At 40.0% G+C, this 13,051-nt stretch overlaps 1 protein-coding gene across 15 annotated transcripts in view; it reads left to right on the top strand.

Annotated features, from left to right (window-relative positions):
* Positions 1-9,829: 9,829 nt before the first annotated feature.
* sptan1 (spectrin alpha, non-erythrocytic 1) overlaps positions 9,830-13,051 on the top strand; it is a 106,693-nt gene continuing 103,471 nt past the window's right edge. For 13 of the 15 annotated variants that reach the window (XM_087998202.1, XM_043720590.2, XM_087998200.1 and 10 more), the window contains exon 1: positions 12,828-12,875. In XM_087998202.1, coding sequence (XP_087854328.1) covers positions 12,843-12,875 — 33 coding nt within the window. In that variant the 5' untranslated portion in view covers positions 12,828-12,842. Of the gene's footprint in view, positions 9,901-12,827; positions 12,876-13,051 lie in introns of those variants that run through there. The other 2 variants (XM_043720583.2, XM_087998199.1) reach the window with 2 other exon arrangements.

The raw sequence follows: 13,051 nt of genomic DNA, 5'->3' as shown, positions 1-13,051 counted from the left end.
GGACACAGCCTTAGAATTAGAGGGGGTCATTTCAGAACAGAAATGCGGAGGCATTTCTTCAGCCAGAGAGTGGTGGGCCTGTGGAATTCATTGCCACGGAGTGCAGTGGAAGCCGGGACGCTAAATGTCTTCAAGGCCGAGATTGATAGATTCTTGTTGTCTCGAGGAATTAAGGGCTACGGGGAGAACGCTGGTAAGTGGAGCTGAAATGCGCATCAGCCATGATTGAATGGCGGAGTGGACTCGATGGGCCGAATGGCCTTACTTCCACTCCTATGTCTTATGGTCTTATAAATTTTACAGTCTTGGCAACATGCTCATAAATTTCCTCTCGTTCAACTCATCCTTTCTATAATGAGGTGACCAGACACAGTACTCGTGTTGTGGCACAATTCATGATTTGTACAGTTCAGTATAACCTCCCTACATGTGTTTTCTATACTTGGCTAATGAAGGATTTTTCATAAGATTATAAAACATAGGAGTAGAATTAGGCCATTTGGCCCACTGGGTCTGTTCCACAATTTGATCATGACTGATATGTTTCTCAACCCAATTCTCCTGCATCCTTCCTGTAACCTTCAATCTCCTTACTAATCAAGAACCTATCTATTTCTGACCTAAATATACTTATTGACTTGGCCTCCACAGCCTACAGCTGCACTGAGTTCCACAAATTCATCACCCCAAGAGAGTTGCAATGTTTAAAAGGGGTTGGGTAAGTTCGTGAATAGGAAATGTTTGGAGGGATATGGGTCAAATGCAGGAGGTGGAACTAGTTTAGTTTAGGAATTTGATTGGTGTCTGGTTGAACCGAAGGGTCTGTTTCCATTTTGTGAGACTCTATGACTAAGTAAAGTTATGGAGATATACAGAATGGAAATGTACCATTCAGTTCAACTCATCCATGCCGACCAGATTCCTAAATAAATCTTGTCCCATTTGCCAGCATTTGTCCCATGTCCTTTTAAACCCTTCCTATTCATATACGCATCCAGATGCCTTTTAAATGTTGTCATTGTACCAGCCTCCACTGATTCTTCTGGCATCTCATTCCATACACGCAACACCCTTTGTGTGAAAAAAATGCCTTTCAGATCCCTTTTAAATCTTTCCCCTCTCATCTTAAATTGGTGCATGCTAGTTTTGGACTCCCCACCTCAGGGAAAAGACCTTGTCTATGTACCTTATCCCTGCCTCTCATGATTTTATAAACTTCTATGAGATCATCTGTCAGCCTCTGATGCTCCAGGGAAAATAGCCCAAGCCTCTTCCGCCTCTTCCTATTGCTCAAATGCTCCAACCCTGGCAACATCCTTGTAAATCTTTTCTGAACCCTTTCAAGTTTCAAAACATTCTTCCTATAACAGGGAGACCAGAATTGCGCACAGTAATCCAATAGTGACCTATCCAATGTCCTGTACTGCCACAACTTGACCTTCCAACTCCTATGCTTAATGCACTGACCAATAAAGACAAGCTAAACCAAACACTTTCTTCACTATCCACCTGCAATTCCACTTGCAAGGAGTTATGAACCTGCACTCCAAGGTCTCTTTGTTCAGCAACACTCCCCAGGATCTTGCCATTAAGCCTGATTTGTCCTGCTCTGATTTGCTTTTCCAAAATGCAGCAGCTTACATTTATCTAAATTAAACTCCATCTGCCACTCCTTGGCCCGTTGGCTGATCTGATGAGCTTTCTACTCAGTTTGGAACCTATCTCTCATGCTCTACGTCTATAACCTCTTGATCAGGACTGTCCAATAAGGGTTAACATCTTTGCAATGGCGATGGCAATCCCCTTCAACATTTTATATACCTCAACAGATACCCCCTCATCCTTCTAAACTTCACTAAATACAGATCCAGAGTCCTTAACCACTTCTCATGACAAGTCTTTTATCCCTGTGATCATTCTGTAAATCTCCTCTAGACCCCCTCCTCCAACACCAGCTATACACCAGATATTCTTCATAGGAATTGGAGTAAGCATTAAGCCCTTTGAGTGCACTCTGCCATTTAACGTGACCATAGCTGATCTTATCCTGATCTCAACTCCATTTTCCTGTGTGCTTCCCATAACCTTTTACTTTTTATCAGAAGCCTATTTCTTTCTTCAATCTGTTGATTGATTCTGGCTTCTCTGCACTTTGGGGCAGTGAGCTCCACAGATTCACAGTCCTGTGATAGAAGTAATCTCTCCTTATTTCAGTTTTAAACCTACTTCCTCACACTCAAATTTATGACCTCTTGTTTGAGACTGTCCCACAAGGAGGAACATCTGTTCAACAATCCACCTTATCCTGTTTAGCATTTTATATTCCTCATCAGATTCCCCCCTCATTCTTCTGAACTCAGAACTTCCTTAGATATAGGGACCAAAACTGCTCTCAATATTCCAAATGCAATTTGACTAGAGCCTTACAACCTCAGCAATACATCTCTGCCCTTGTATTCTAGCCCTTTTGAAATGAATGTGAGCATTGTATTTGCCTTCCTAACTGCCAACTGAACCTGAATGTTAAACCTTGACTATCCTCAACCATGACTCCGAAGTCCTTTTGTACTTCAAATTTTCATAACCTTTCCCCATTTAGAAAATAGTCCATGCCTCTATTCTTCCTACCAAAATTTGCAAAACCTCACTTTTTCTCACATTATATTCCATCCGCCACTTCTTTGCCCACTCTCTTAGGTCAAAGTCCTTATGTAGCCTCCCCACTTCCTCAACGCTACCTGTCCCTCCCCCATCTTTGTGTAATCTACAGACTTAGCAACAGTGCCCTCAGTTCCTTCATCCAGATTGTTAATGTATAACCTGAATAGTTGTGGTCCTAACATGGACCCCGAAGAACTCCAATCGTCACTGGCTGCCATCCTGATAAAGATCCATTTATCCCCAATCTCTGCCTTCTATCAGTCAGCCAACTCTTTATGTAAGTACCTTGCCCCCAACACTGTGGGCTCTTAGTTAGCAGCCTCCTATGCAGTACTTTGTCAAAGGCCTTAAATCCAAATAGGTCACGTCTACTGGCTCTCTTTCTCTAACTTGATCATTACTTCCGCAAAAAATTCTAATTCTACATCACCTTAGCCACCTTATCAACGCATCGTGCTACCTTCAGCTTCCGGTCACTTAGTTCCTCTGTACCTCTCGGTATTTTACAGCAAATTGATTGAGAAAGTCTTAATATGTACAAGCAACTCTTGCAAATAAAGGAAGGAAATGCATGAGATTGGGAATAGTAGTTATTTCTTGATAAGGCAGTTAAGAAACTGAATTTAGGGGTAATAGAAACTGCACATGCTAAATTGCAATTTCATTTGTCTCAGAAATGGGCAGGTTGCTACTAAAAACTACACAAAGAATTTGATCCTCTTAATAATAGCTCTATTCCAACATCAGTACCAAAGAAAATGCTGAGTAAAGCTTTGAAATATTGCCAAATGAATGATTAAAATGTAAACTGCATTCCCCAAAGGCGGTTGCTTGGTGGAGCAGAGATATTATGGCCTCTGCAGCTATTTGGTGCAGTGTGCACAATCCACAGGGGAGTGGGATGTTTAAAGGAAATTCTTCAAACACTGCATATAGTTAGTTCTTTTTAAAGGGGAAATACACTTAACCAGTCATTTATCTCTAAATGTTCAGAAGCATCCCTTCTGTTGTCACTTGCATTTAAACATGTTCAAGTGACTAAAAGTCATTTTGATGTAGAAATTTGGTAAAGTCCTTTTTGTCATTCCTTTTCTCCCTCAGCACTCCCATCTGAATGACCATTCTTCATATGTTCACCTTGTAGACAATTCTTGTAGGTATTTTAAGTGCTGGGATGAGAGAATATTGTACAAGATGGGCTTCATTTTATTGTCCTGAAAACTATCCTGGAAGATTAACCTATGTTAAAGGTGCTATATAAATGTCAGTTGTTCATCTGGTATCTGTGCGTCAGTGCATTCCAGAGTAGTGCTGAATAGCAAACAAGTGGAAATCTTGTCTGATATCCCCGTTTCAATTTGTTACCCATTGGCAAATCAATTAATTTCAATACCCAAAAATAGGACATCCCTGATCACCATGGGTTAGGTACTTGCCATTGACTATTCAGGGAGCTATATTTTCCCCTTCAAACATAAGTAAGGCCATGAGAGAGAAAGGAATAGAAGGTAATTCTGTTATTAGAAGAAGCAATGGAGAGTTTTATGTGGAACATAAATGCAGTCATAAGGTATAAGAATCAAAAGATATGTTTTTGTGCTGATGACGCAATTTGGTATGATACAATATTTCAGCCATATACTTTTTGTATAGTATATTGTTGACTAACACACCATGGGTAATTTCAGTAAATATTTAACTTCAGCCCAATGTAGACCGTTTATCATATATTGTTTGTCAGCTGCTTCTCATAGATGATTCTTATCTTTGAGTTCTGAGTTTGAGATCCACTCCAGAACTTAGTGCACATAATCTGGACTAATGTACCTGTGCAATATTGCAGGCAGAGTGATTGTACTTTCTTTTGAATGAGATGCTAAACGGGCCAACTTCCTGTTCAGGTTAGTTCAACAGCTCTCACAGTATTTGCCAAAGATCACAAGTTCATCCAGGATGTTAGCCAATATTTATTCCTCAACCCAAATCAGAGATCGCATCTTTGGGTCGAAACATTAACCTGAGATCCTGCCTACCTTCTCAGGTGATGTAAGAGATATCTTTGTGCTATTTTAAAAGAAGAGCAGGCAAACTGTCCTTCGTGTCCTGGCCAGTAATTTAGTTGGGGGAGTAATTAATTGCATTTGCCTTAAATCAAAACAAAATGTCCTATCATCATCAGCCAATTTAATAGTTGAAAGATCAAGAAGTTGAATTTTTCTTCAAATTCTTGGAGCTCCTCCATGAGAATTCCTGATCAGAATACATTTTATCAGGAAAATGATTTACCTGAATACAACCAAGATGAAAGTGTTGTCATACTTGATACAACAAACAGCATGTCTGGACTATTTCAGTGACCTAACTAGGTGTTGGTGAGACCAGTTTTTGCATACTTGTGTATTATTTTGGCCTTTTGGAAACTGAATGGGTAGTACGGCAAAGAGATCTAAGAAGGCAAAAGTGAGGACTGCAGATGCTGGAAACCAGAGTTTAGATTAGAGTGGTGCTAGAAAAGCACAGCAGGTTAGGTAGCATCCGAGGAGCAGGGAAATCAACGTTTCGAAGGGCTTTTGCCCGAAGCATCGATTTTCCTGCTCCTCGGCTGCTGCCCTGAAAATCGATGTTTCAGGCAAAAGCCCTTCGAAACGTCAATTTCCCTGCTCCTCGGATGCTGCCTGACCTGCCGTGCATTTCCAGCACCACTCTAATCTAAAAAGAGACCTAAGAATCCTAGTGACCAAATAATTACCATAGAATGGCTGCAGCCATAAGATTGTTGTTATGTGTGCTTTGTGTAAGAGGAAACTTTCAAGGGGTACCATTAACAGCATTACAGGTCAGCTGCGATCACTAAACTAGATTGTAGGAATGTTATCATGTTGCTGTTTGTGAGATCTAATCATGCATAAGTTGGCTGATGCATTTCTTTTGTTGCAACGGGCTTCAAAGGCACTCTATTGGCTGTAAAATTCTTTGTAATGTTTTGAGGTACATGGACATAAGAAAGAGGGGCAAGAGTAGATCATATGGTCCCTCTTTGCCTGTTTGATTCCTTTCTGTTCAATTGTGGCGTATCTTGTGCCTCCTCCACTTTTCTGCCTGGAGCTCATTTCTTTTGATTCTTCAAGGAGTCAATGATCAGTCTATTCTAATCTTAGTAGTTTCAACAATGGAGCATCAACAATTCTCTGGGGGGGGGGGGTAGTTATTCATAACCTTCTAAGTGAAAAGATTTCGCCTCATGTCAGTTCTAAATAATCTAACCTTTATCTTATAGTGTCTCCATGCTTTAGATTGTCTAGCTGACAGAAACAGCATTAATATTGTTAAGCCGCTTCAGAATCTTGAGCATTTCAAGACTATTTTCTCTCATTCTTCTGAACTCAAGGCTCAATTTACTCGTTCTCTTTCCTCATAGCAACTTCTCATCATCTTGTCTACTGGGTGCTTGTCCTGAATTTTCGAGTGAATACCATGTAGGAACGCTGTCCCATCAAGGCCAGCAGAGTTTAAGAGGAATTCCACCACATTCTCTCTGGGCAATCTGGCCTTCCCAGTCAAAAATAGAAATTGCTGGAAAAGCTCAGAACATCTGGCAGCATCTCTGGAGAGAAAGCAGAGTTAACATTTCCAGTCTGGTACCCTTCAGAATGTTTTGAAGAAGGGTAATCTGACATGAAATGTTAACTTCTTTGTTCTTTGTTTTATTCCTATGACCTTACCAGTGTCAAACATCCTCAAGATTTTTTATATATTCACTCTTAATTAAGGGATACGGGGAGAGTGTGGGTAAGTGATATTGAAATGCCCCTCAGCCATGATTGAATGGCAGAGTAGACTCGGGCTGAATGGCCTTACTTCCACTCCAATTTCTTATGGTCTTAACTTCTCTTGTTTATATGGTGAGTCCACTTAAATTTATGGTCAATGGTAAACCCCCATGATGTTAATAATAGGGGACTCAGTGATGGGATGTGGCTGGCTGTTTTTTATTGGCCATCCCTTGTGGCCCTCGAGAAGGTGGTGATGAACTGCCTTTTTGAATCACTGCAATCTATGTTCCTTTAGGAAGACCCATAATGTTGTTAGGGAAGGAATTCTAAGATTTTGATCCAGCAACAGTGAAGGAGTGCTGATATATTTCCAAGTTAGGGTGGTGAGTAACCTGGAGGGGAATTTGCAGGTTGTGATGGTCCTGTGTATCTGCTGTCCTTGTCCTTGTAGAAGGAAGTGGTCATGGATTTGGAACATGCTGGATCTTTGGTGAATTTCTGCAGCTTCTACCAAGTCTCGGTGGTGGAGGGAGTGAATATTTGTGGATGTTGTGTCAATCAAGTGGACTGCTTTGTCCTGAAAGGCGTTGAGTGTCTTGAGTGTTGTTGGAGCTGCTCTAAATTGTAAGTTCACCACACTCCTGACTTTGCCTTGTGGATCATGGAGAGGCTCTGGGGAGTTGGGAGGTGAGTTGCTCACTGCAGTATTCCTACCCTTTCAATTAAGGGATACGGGGAGAGTGCAGGTAAGTGATATTGAAATGCCCATCAGCCATGATTGAATGGCAGAATAGACTCGATGGGCTTACTTCCACTCCAATTTCTTATGGTCTTAACTTCTCTTGTTTATATGGTGAGTCCACTTGAATTTCTGGTCAATGGTAAACCCCCATGATAATAATAGGGGACTCAGTGATGGTAACACATTGAATGTGACGGATGTTCATTTGTGTACTGCAAATGCTACTTGTCACTTGTCAGCTCAAGCCTGGATATTTTCCAGATCTTGTTACATTTGAATAGGATTGCATCAGTATCGGAGTAATCATGAACATTGTGCAATCATTGGCAAGCATCCCCCACTTCTGACCTTACATTGAAGAGAAGGTAATTGATGAAGTAGGTGAAGATAGTTGGGCCTAGGACATGAACCTACATAACTCCTGCAACGATGTCCTGGAGCTGAGATGACTGACCTCCAACAATCACAGCCATCTTTTTATGTGCCAGGTATGGTTTCCACCAGTGAACCAATAGCTCCTGATTCCTATTAATTCCAGTTGTGCTAGGGCTCCTTGATGCCACACTTGGTCAAATGCTGCCTTGATGTCAAGGGCTGTCAGTCTCACCTCACTTCTAGAATTCAGCTCTTTTGTCCATGTTTGAACCAAAGCTGTAATGAGCATATAGAAATAAATTACAGGCATATCAATTAAAAGGCCCTCAAAACTGTTCTGCCATTCAATAAGATCTTCCATCCACATCTTTGATGTGGCACGTAACTAAATGCCTTCTGTAAATCTAAGCACAGTGTATTCACTGATTTACTGGGATGCTACCTGGACTGGAAGTTTTCAGTTGTAAGGAGAGGCTGGATAGGCTGAGATGTTTTTTTCCCTGGACCATAGGAGACTGAGGGAACACCTTATAGAAATCTATAAAATCATGAGAGGCAAGGTAGATAGCCAACAGCTTTTCCCCATGTTAGGGGAGTCTAAAACTAGAAAGCATAGGTTTAACATGAGAGGGGAGAGATACAAAAGGATCCACGGGGCAATTTTTTCACACAGAAGGTGGTTAGTGGAATGGGCTGCCAGAGGTAGTGGTGGTTGTGAGTGCAATTTTGTCATTTAAGAAACATTTGGACAGGTACGTGGATGTATGGAGGGATATGGACCAAACACAGGTAAATGGGACTAGATTAATTGTGAAAAGTGCGTGGCATGAACAAGTCAAATACAACATGTGGGATACTCTTTGGAGGGTCGGTGCAAACTGGATGGGCTGAATGGTCTCTCCCTCACTAGGGATTGGTAGATTCCATGCTGTAAACCTCTGACTCCTTGACAATATCCAGTAGTTTTCTTTTATCTATTGTACAAATTACTATCTCAAAGAACTCTAATAAATTGGTTAAACATTATTTCCTTTTTAAAAAACCGTGTTGACTTTGAACTTTTCCAAGTGTCCTGAAGTATGCCTTTAATAAAAGCTTCCAGCATCTTCCCTATGATTGATGTTGAATTAAATGGCCTGTAATTTCCTATTTTCTGTCTCTGCCACTTTTGAATAAAATTCACTGTTTTCCAATCTAATGGAATCTTTCATAAATATAGGGCATTTTGGAAAATTAAAAGCAATGCACCACTGTCTCCCTAGCCACATATTTTAGGATCTGAGGATGAATTCCATCAGAACTCTGGGACTTATCAGCTTGCAGTTTCAACAAGTTGCTCAGTAGGGCGATTGTAATTTTCTTGAGTTCCTCCCTCCCTTTCCCTTATTTACAACTACTTCTGGAATGTATCTCCTTTTATTTTCCGTTATTAATTCCTGGACTCACTTTCTATACAGTGCATGCTCACTAACTTTTGAATACCCAGCTAGAATCTCTTATTTTGTTTTTATGTTCACACCTAACTTTCTCTCTTTGTTTGTCAGTCTTTGAATCTTCTGATCGGCTACATACATTGCGCAATGACATGCTTTTTTTTGTCAAGTTCAATTTTAAATTAGATTTTATTGCCAAGTGTACCTGAGTACAGGGTGGCACAGTGGCTAAGTGGTTAGCACTGCTGCCTCAAAGCACCAAGGACTCAGGTTTTATTCCACCCTTGGCTGACTGTCCTTGTGGAGTTTGCACTTTCTCCCTGTATCTGTGTGGGTTTCATCTGGGTACTCCAGTTTCCTCCCACAGTCTAAAGATGCGCAGGTTGTGGTGGATTGGCCCATAGTGTCCTGGGATCTGCAGGTCAGGTGGATTGGCCGTGCTAAATTGTCACATAGGGTCCAGGGATGTGCGGGCTAGGTGGATTAGCCATGGGAAATGCAGGTTTGCAGGGATAGGGTGGAACCTTGGTATATGTGGGATATCCTTCGGAGGGTCGGTGCAAACTGGATGGGCCGAATGGTGTCTCCCCTCACTGTAGGGATTGGTGGGTTCCATGAAGCCGCCGAAAGAGCGTCCAGGAGGTGTACGGAATTCTCCGAAGCGGCCGAGTCACTCGTTAGATGGAGCCGGGAATTGCCGAGGTTGGCGTCGCGCCCGGAAGACGGAGAGTGCCGAAGGTGTGGTGACGGAACGACCCGAAGGTGTCCCCCGCGACGGGAAGCGCCGAAACAGCTCGGGTTTGTTCGTTTCCTTGCTGCAGAGCAGTGACATCATCGTCGCGGACGGTAAAAAAAGGCCGGTGCGAGCTGGGAGCGAGAGAGTCTGCAGCGATCAGCGAGTCGTCGACAACCTTCGGTATGTTTCATAGTTATCTGGAAATATCCCCTAACATTTTCGTCAGGTCAAAAAAAACCAAGCGAACAAGACATCTGTTTGAAGGCCGCATCTTTCATTCAAACGGGCACATATTTTTGCCGCGTTTTAAATTTTGACTGTATTTGTTAAAAATTAAAATGTTTAAAATGAGGAAACTGTGAAGTCAAATAATTGTAATATATATTTTTCTTGAGGGCTAAGTTGAAAGGGTTCCAGTTGAAGTCGGTTATGTTTTTCGGGCGTTGACGCCCGTCTGAGGAGAGCGAAGGAATGTTAATATATATGTTTTTGATCAATGATTATACAGTATATCTCAATTTTAAATGAAATCTTTTTAAAGGAACATATCTAAACTTTAAAAATGTAGATTTTTTTTTTCCTCATTGCGCATTTTTATTTTACTCCGTGCATTCACAGACACTGCTGCAACATCTTTGAATTCTGTTAGGTATGATTTTTCTCAGGTTTATTTTTGTGTTTTCAACCACAATGGACCTTAAAATGGCTGCGGGGGAGGGTTTCCTGCGGCTGTGACCACAACAAGGTCAGACAAAATCATCTTTTATATTAAAATATTAATTCTGTGAGGAATCGGTCCTGAGGCTGGCTTGCCTTTTGCTCTGCATTGGGTTTCATCCCAGGGCAAGGGGAAAAGTTTAATCCTCTCTTAACTTGGTTTGAAAATTGTGGGGTGGGGGGGTAGGTTGAGTGATTTGGGGAGTGCAGAACCTGTCAGCAATACAGTAAATAGACTCAGAATTATGGGGTGGGGACTTCTGTTGGTTGCTGAAAAGTTGTACAGAAATGGCCATGAATTATTAAACATATTGGCATTTTGTGGACTATATTAAAATTTTCCAAAATAATGAGAAAATTGCTGTGTAATATAATTATTGGGGTGTTATAGGTAATATCCAAAAAGGTTTTATTGAAAGAATGTCATCTGCAGAAAATCATGATTCAAGACATGTCTAATTTATTAATGTGGTAATTGATACTTGGAAGAAATTCTCTTTCCATAGTAACAGATGTCAGGGCATTTTTTTTTAGCAACTGTTGCAGAAAGGAACATATTAAAAAGGAAAATGCTTTACTTATAGACCCTTAAAATTTGAGAGGTGAAAGCTGGGTGGGGCTGAGGATGATGAATTATCGTATAAATAATGTTCAAGAATTGAGGTAGATGAGGCATGTTTTTGGTTTACGGCTGATGTCCCCCCACCACCAGTCCAGTCTGACAGATGTATGTATGTATTCTGGTTTTCTGTGGATTCATGTTAGGTTAAATTTATGGTATTTCTATTCTATTAAGGATTCCCTTGTCATAACTGATGTAATTGTTTTGAATTGTGCTTTTAAATTATGTAAATACTTTCTTTGATCTCCTGGATTTTTGATTAAGCAAATTGTCATCACTTTCCATGTCCAATCCTGTACATAGTGCTAATTGTATCTACAGCTTAATAATCTGTAGAGAGATCAGGCCTGAATATTTTAAATCTAATTATTGTGATGCAATCACAATGAATTGCTGATGCGTGACGTGACATGAAATATTGGCTCATTCTTTATGGATCATTTCATGGATGGATCAATCTGACTTAGATTTGACCGAGTGTAGCAAATGTGAATGTAACAGAAGCTAGAGAGTTCAAACAATTTTGTGCAATTCAGTTATCAACCAGGAAACCTTCAAAAATTTAGAGAAAAATGCTGGAGAAACAGCAGATCTGGCAGTATGTGTAGGGTGAAAACTGAGAATGTTTTGAGTCCAGTGACCCTTTAATTAATGGACATAGAGTTTATGAAAAAAATAATCTGCCTGTTCTTATTTTAGAAAGGTATATTGCTTTCAGGACTTAGTATTTAAATTATGCATATCTCAGATGTGTAGGAAGGAGACTATTTATGGTCAAGGTGACAGATTGTAAAATCGTGAAAAGTCCAAAGAGCACTGTAAAGAATGTCATTTGGTAATTACACAATTCAAATTTAAGATATGCATGCTATGTGACATGATTTTGATTTTAATCTAAAAATCTAATTTACATAATTCAAATCTTGCAATGGACTTTTTTCTGTTTCAGAATTTGGTACTCTTTTAATTCTTATAATATTAGTATATTGCAGTTATGGATCATCATTGGTCTGTAATGTAAATTTTATTTCTCATCACACCTGCTGCCTGACCTGAGTATTTTTAAGCTCTTTCTGTTCTATTACAGATTTTCAGCATCTGTATGTTTTGCTTTTGTGTGGGACAAAGTTTGATTTTAATAAGACCTCCTTGTATTGGAGGAGTTGTAATTTACTGTATTGTGAGTTTTTTTTTTAAGAATATCCTTCTAAACTGACAACTGTTTTTGAAGACTTTGAGGGAAAAAATTAATCACTTGGAAGTTGGAAGGAAATTTTGCAGTGAAATGTTTGGTGTACTGCGTCACTGAAAAATTGTGCAGTGCTCAAATGAGTTCAGGGTGGGGTTGATTTTTTTTTAATGTTATAGCTGTCGTGATAGGAAATCATTTGAATATCAGCTTTCAGTTTATAAAAAAAACATGCTGTTTTGAATAAATCAATGAAAGCCTTTCTTTTTGAACAAAAGTACTTTTAGTCTATTAATTGCACTGGATGATTTCATGGGAGAAATCAGAACTGCATTAATCTGGATTGCTAATCCGGATGTGGAGTGTGGTTTGGGATGTTTGTTTGAACTTCAGTTACAATATTCCAAAATGTGAGGAAGGCAGCTGTTGTATTTTAGTGATGCAGCTCAGGTAGATTAACTCTAAAGAATTTGGCAATGCAAAATTAAGTCTAAACCTTATTATTTTGTCTGATTTTTCTTTAGGATTTGCTTTGTGTGAATTGCTTCTCAGTTATATAGTATCTAGTTTATTTATCAAACACCACCATACAACATGTCATCATCGTTCCGCAAAATCAAACTGCAGGTATTATGTTTGTGTGAAACATGTGCTGTGTAGTTGCTTGCATTTACCAGTACTTACCCATGTGTGCTACATATTGTAATGGGAATGTGACTCAGAGTGCAATGTCCTGGATGGTGCATGATGGTATGCCTTATAATCCCCAATTTCTGGAGATGTGACTGATTTTACTGAATGTT

The sequence above is a fragment of the Chiloscyllium plagiosum genome, unplaced genomic scaffold (assembly GCF_037043375.1).
Source record: "Chiloscyllium plagiosum isolate Xiang-an unplaced genomic scaffold, Cpla_swu_hap1 HiC_scaffold_21, whole genome shotgun sequence".
Taxonomy (NCBI): domain Eukaryota; kingdom Metazoa; phylum Chordata; class Chondrichthyes; order Orectolobiformes; family Hemiscylliidae; genus Chiloscyllium; species Chiloscyllium plagiosum.
The sequence above is the reverse complement of the archived record's forward strand: the minus strand, read 5'-3'. Positions and strand labels throughout refer to the sequence as shown.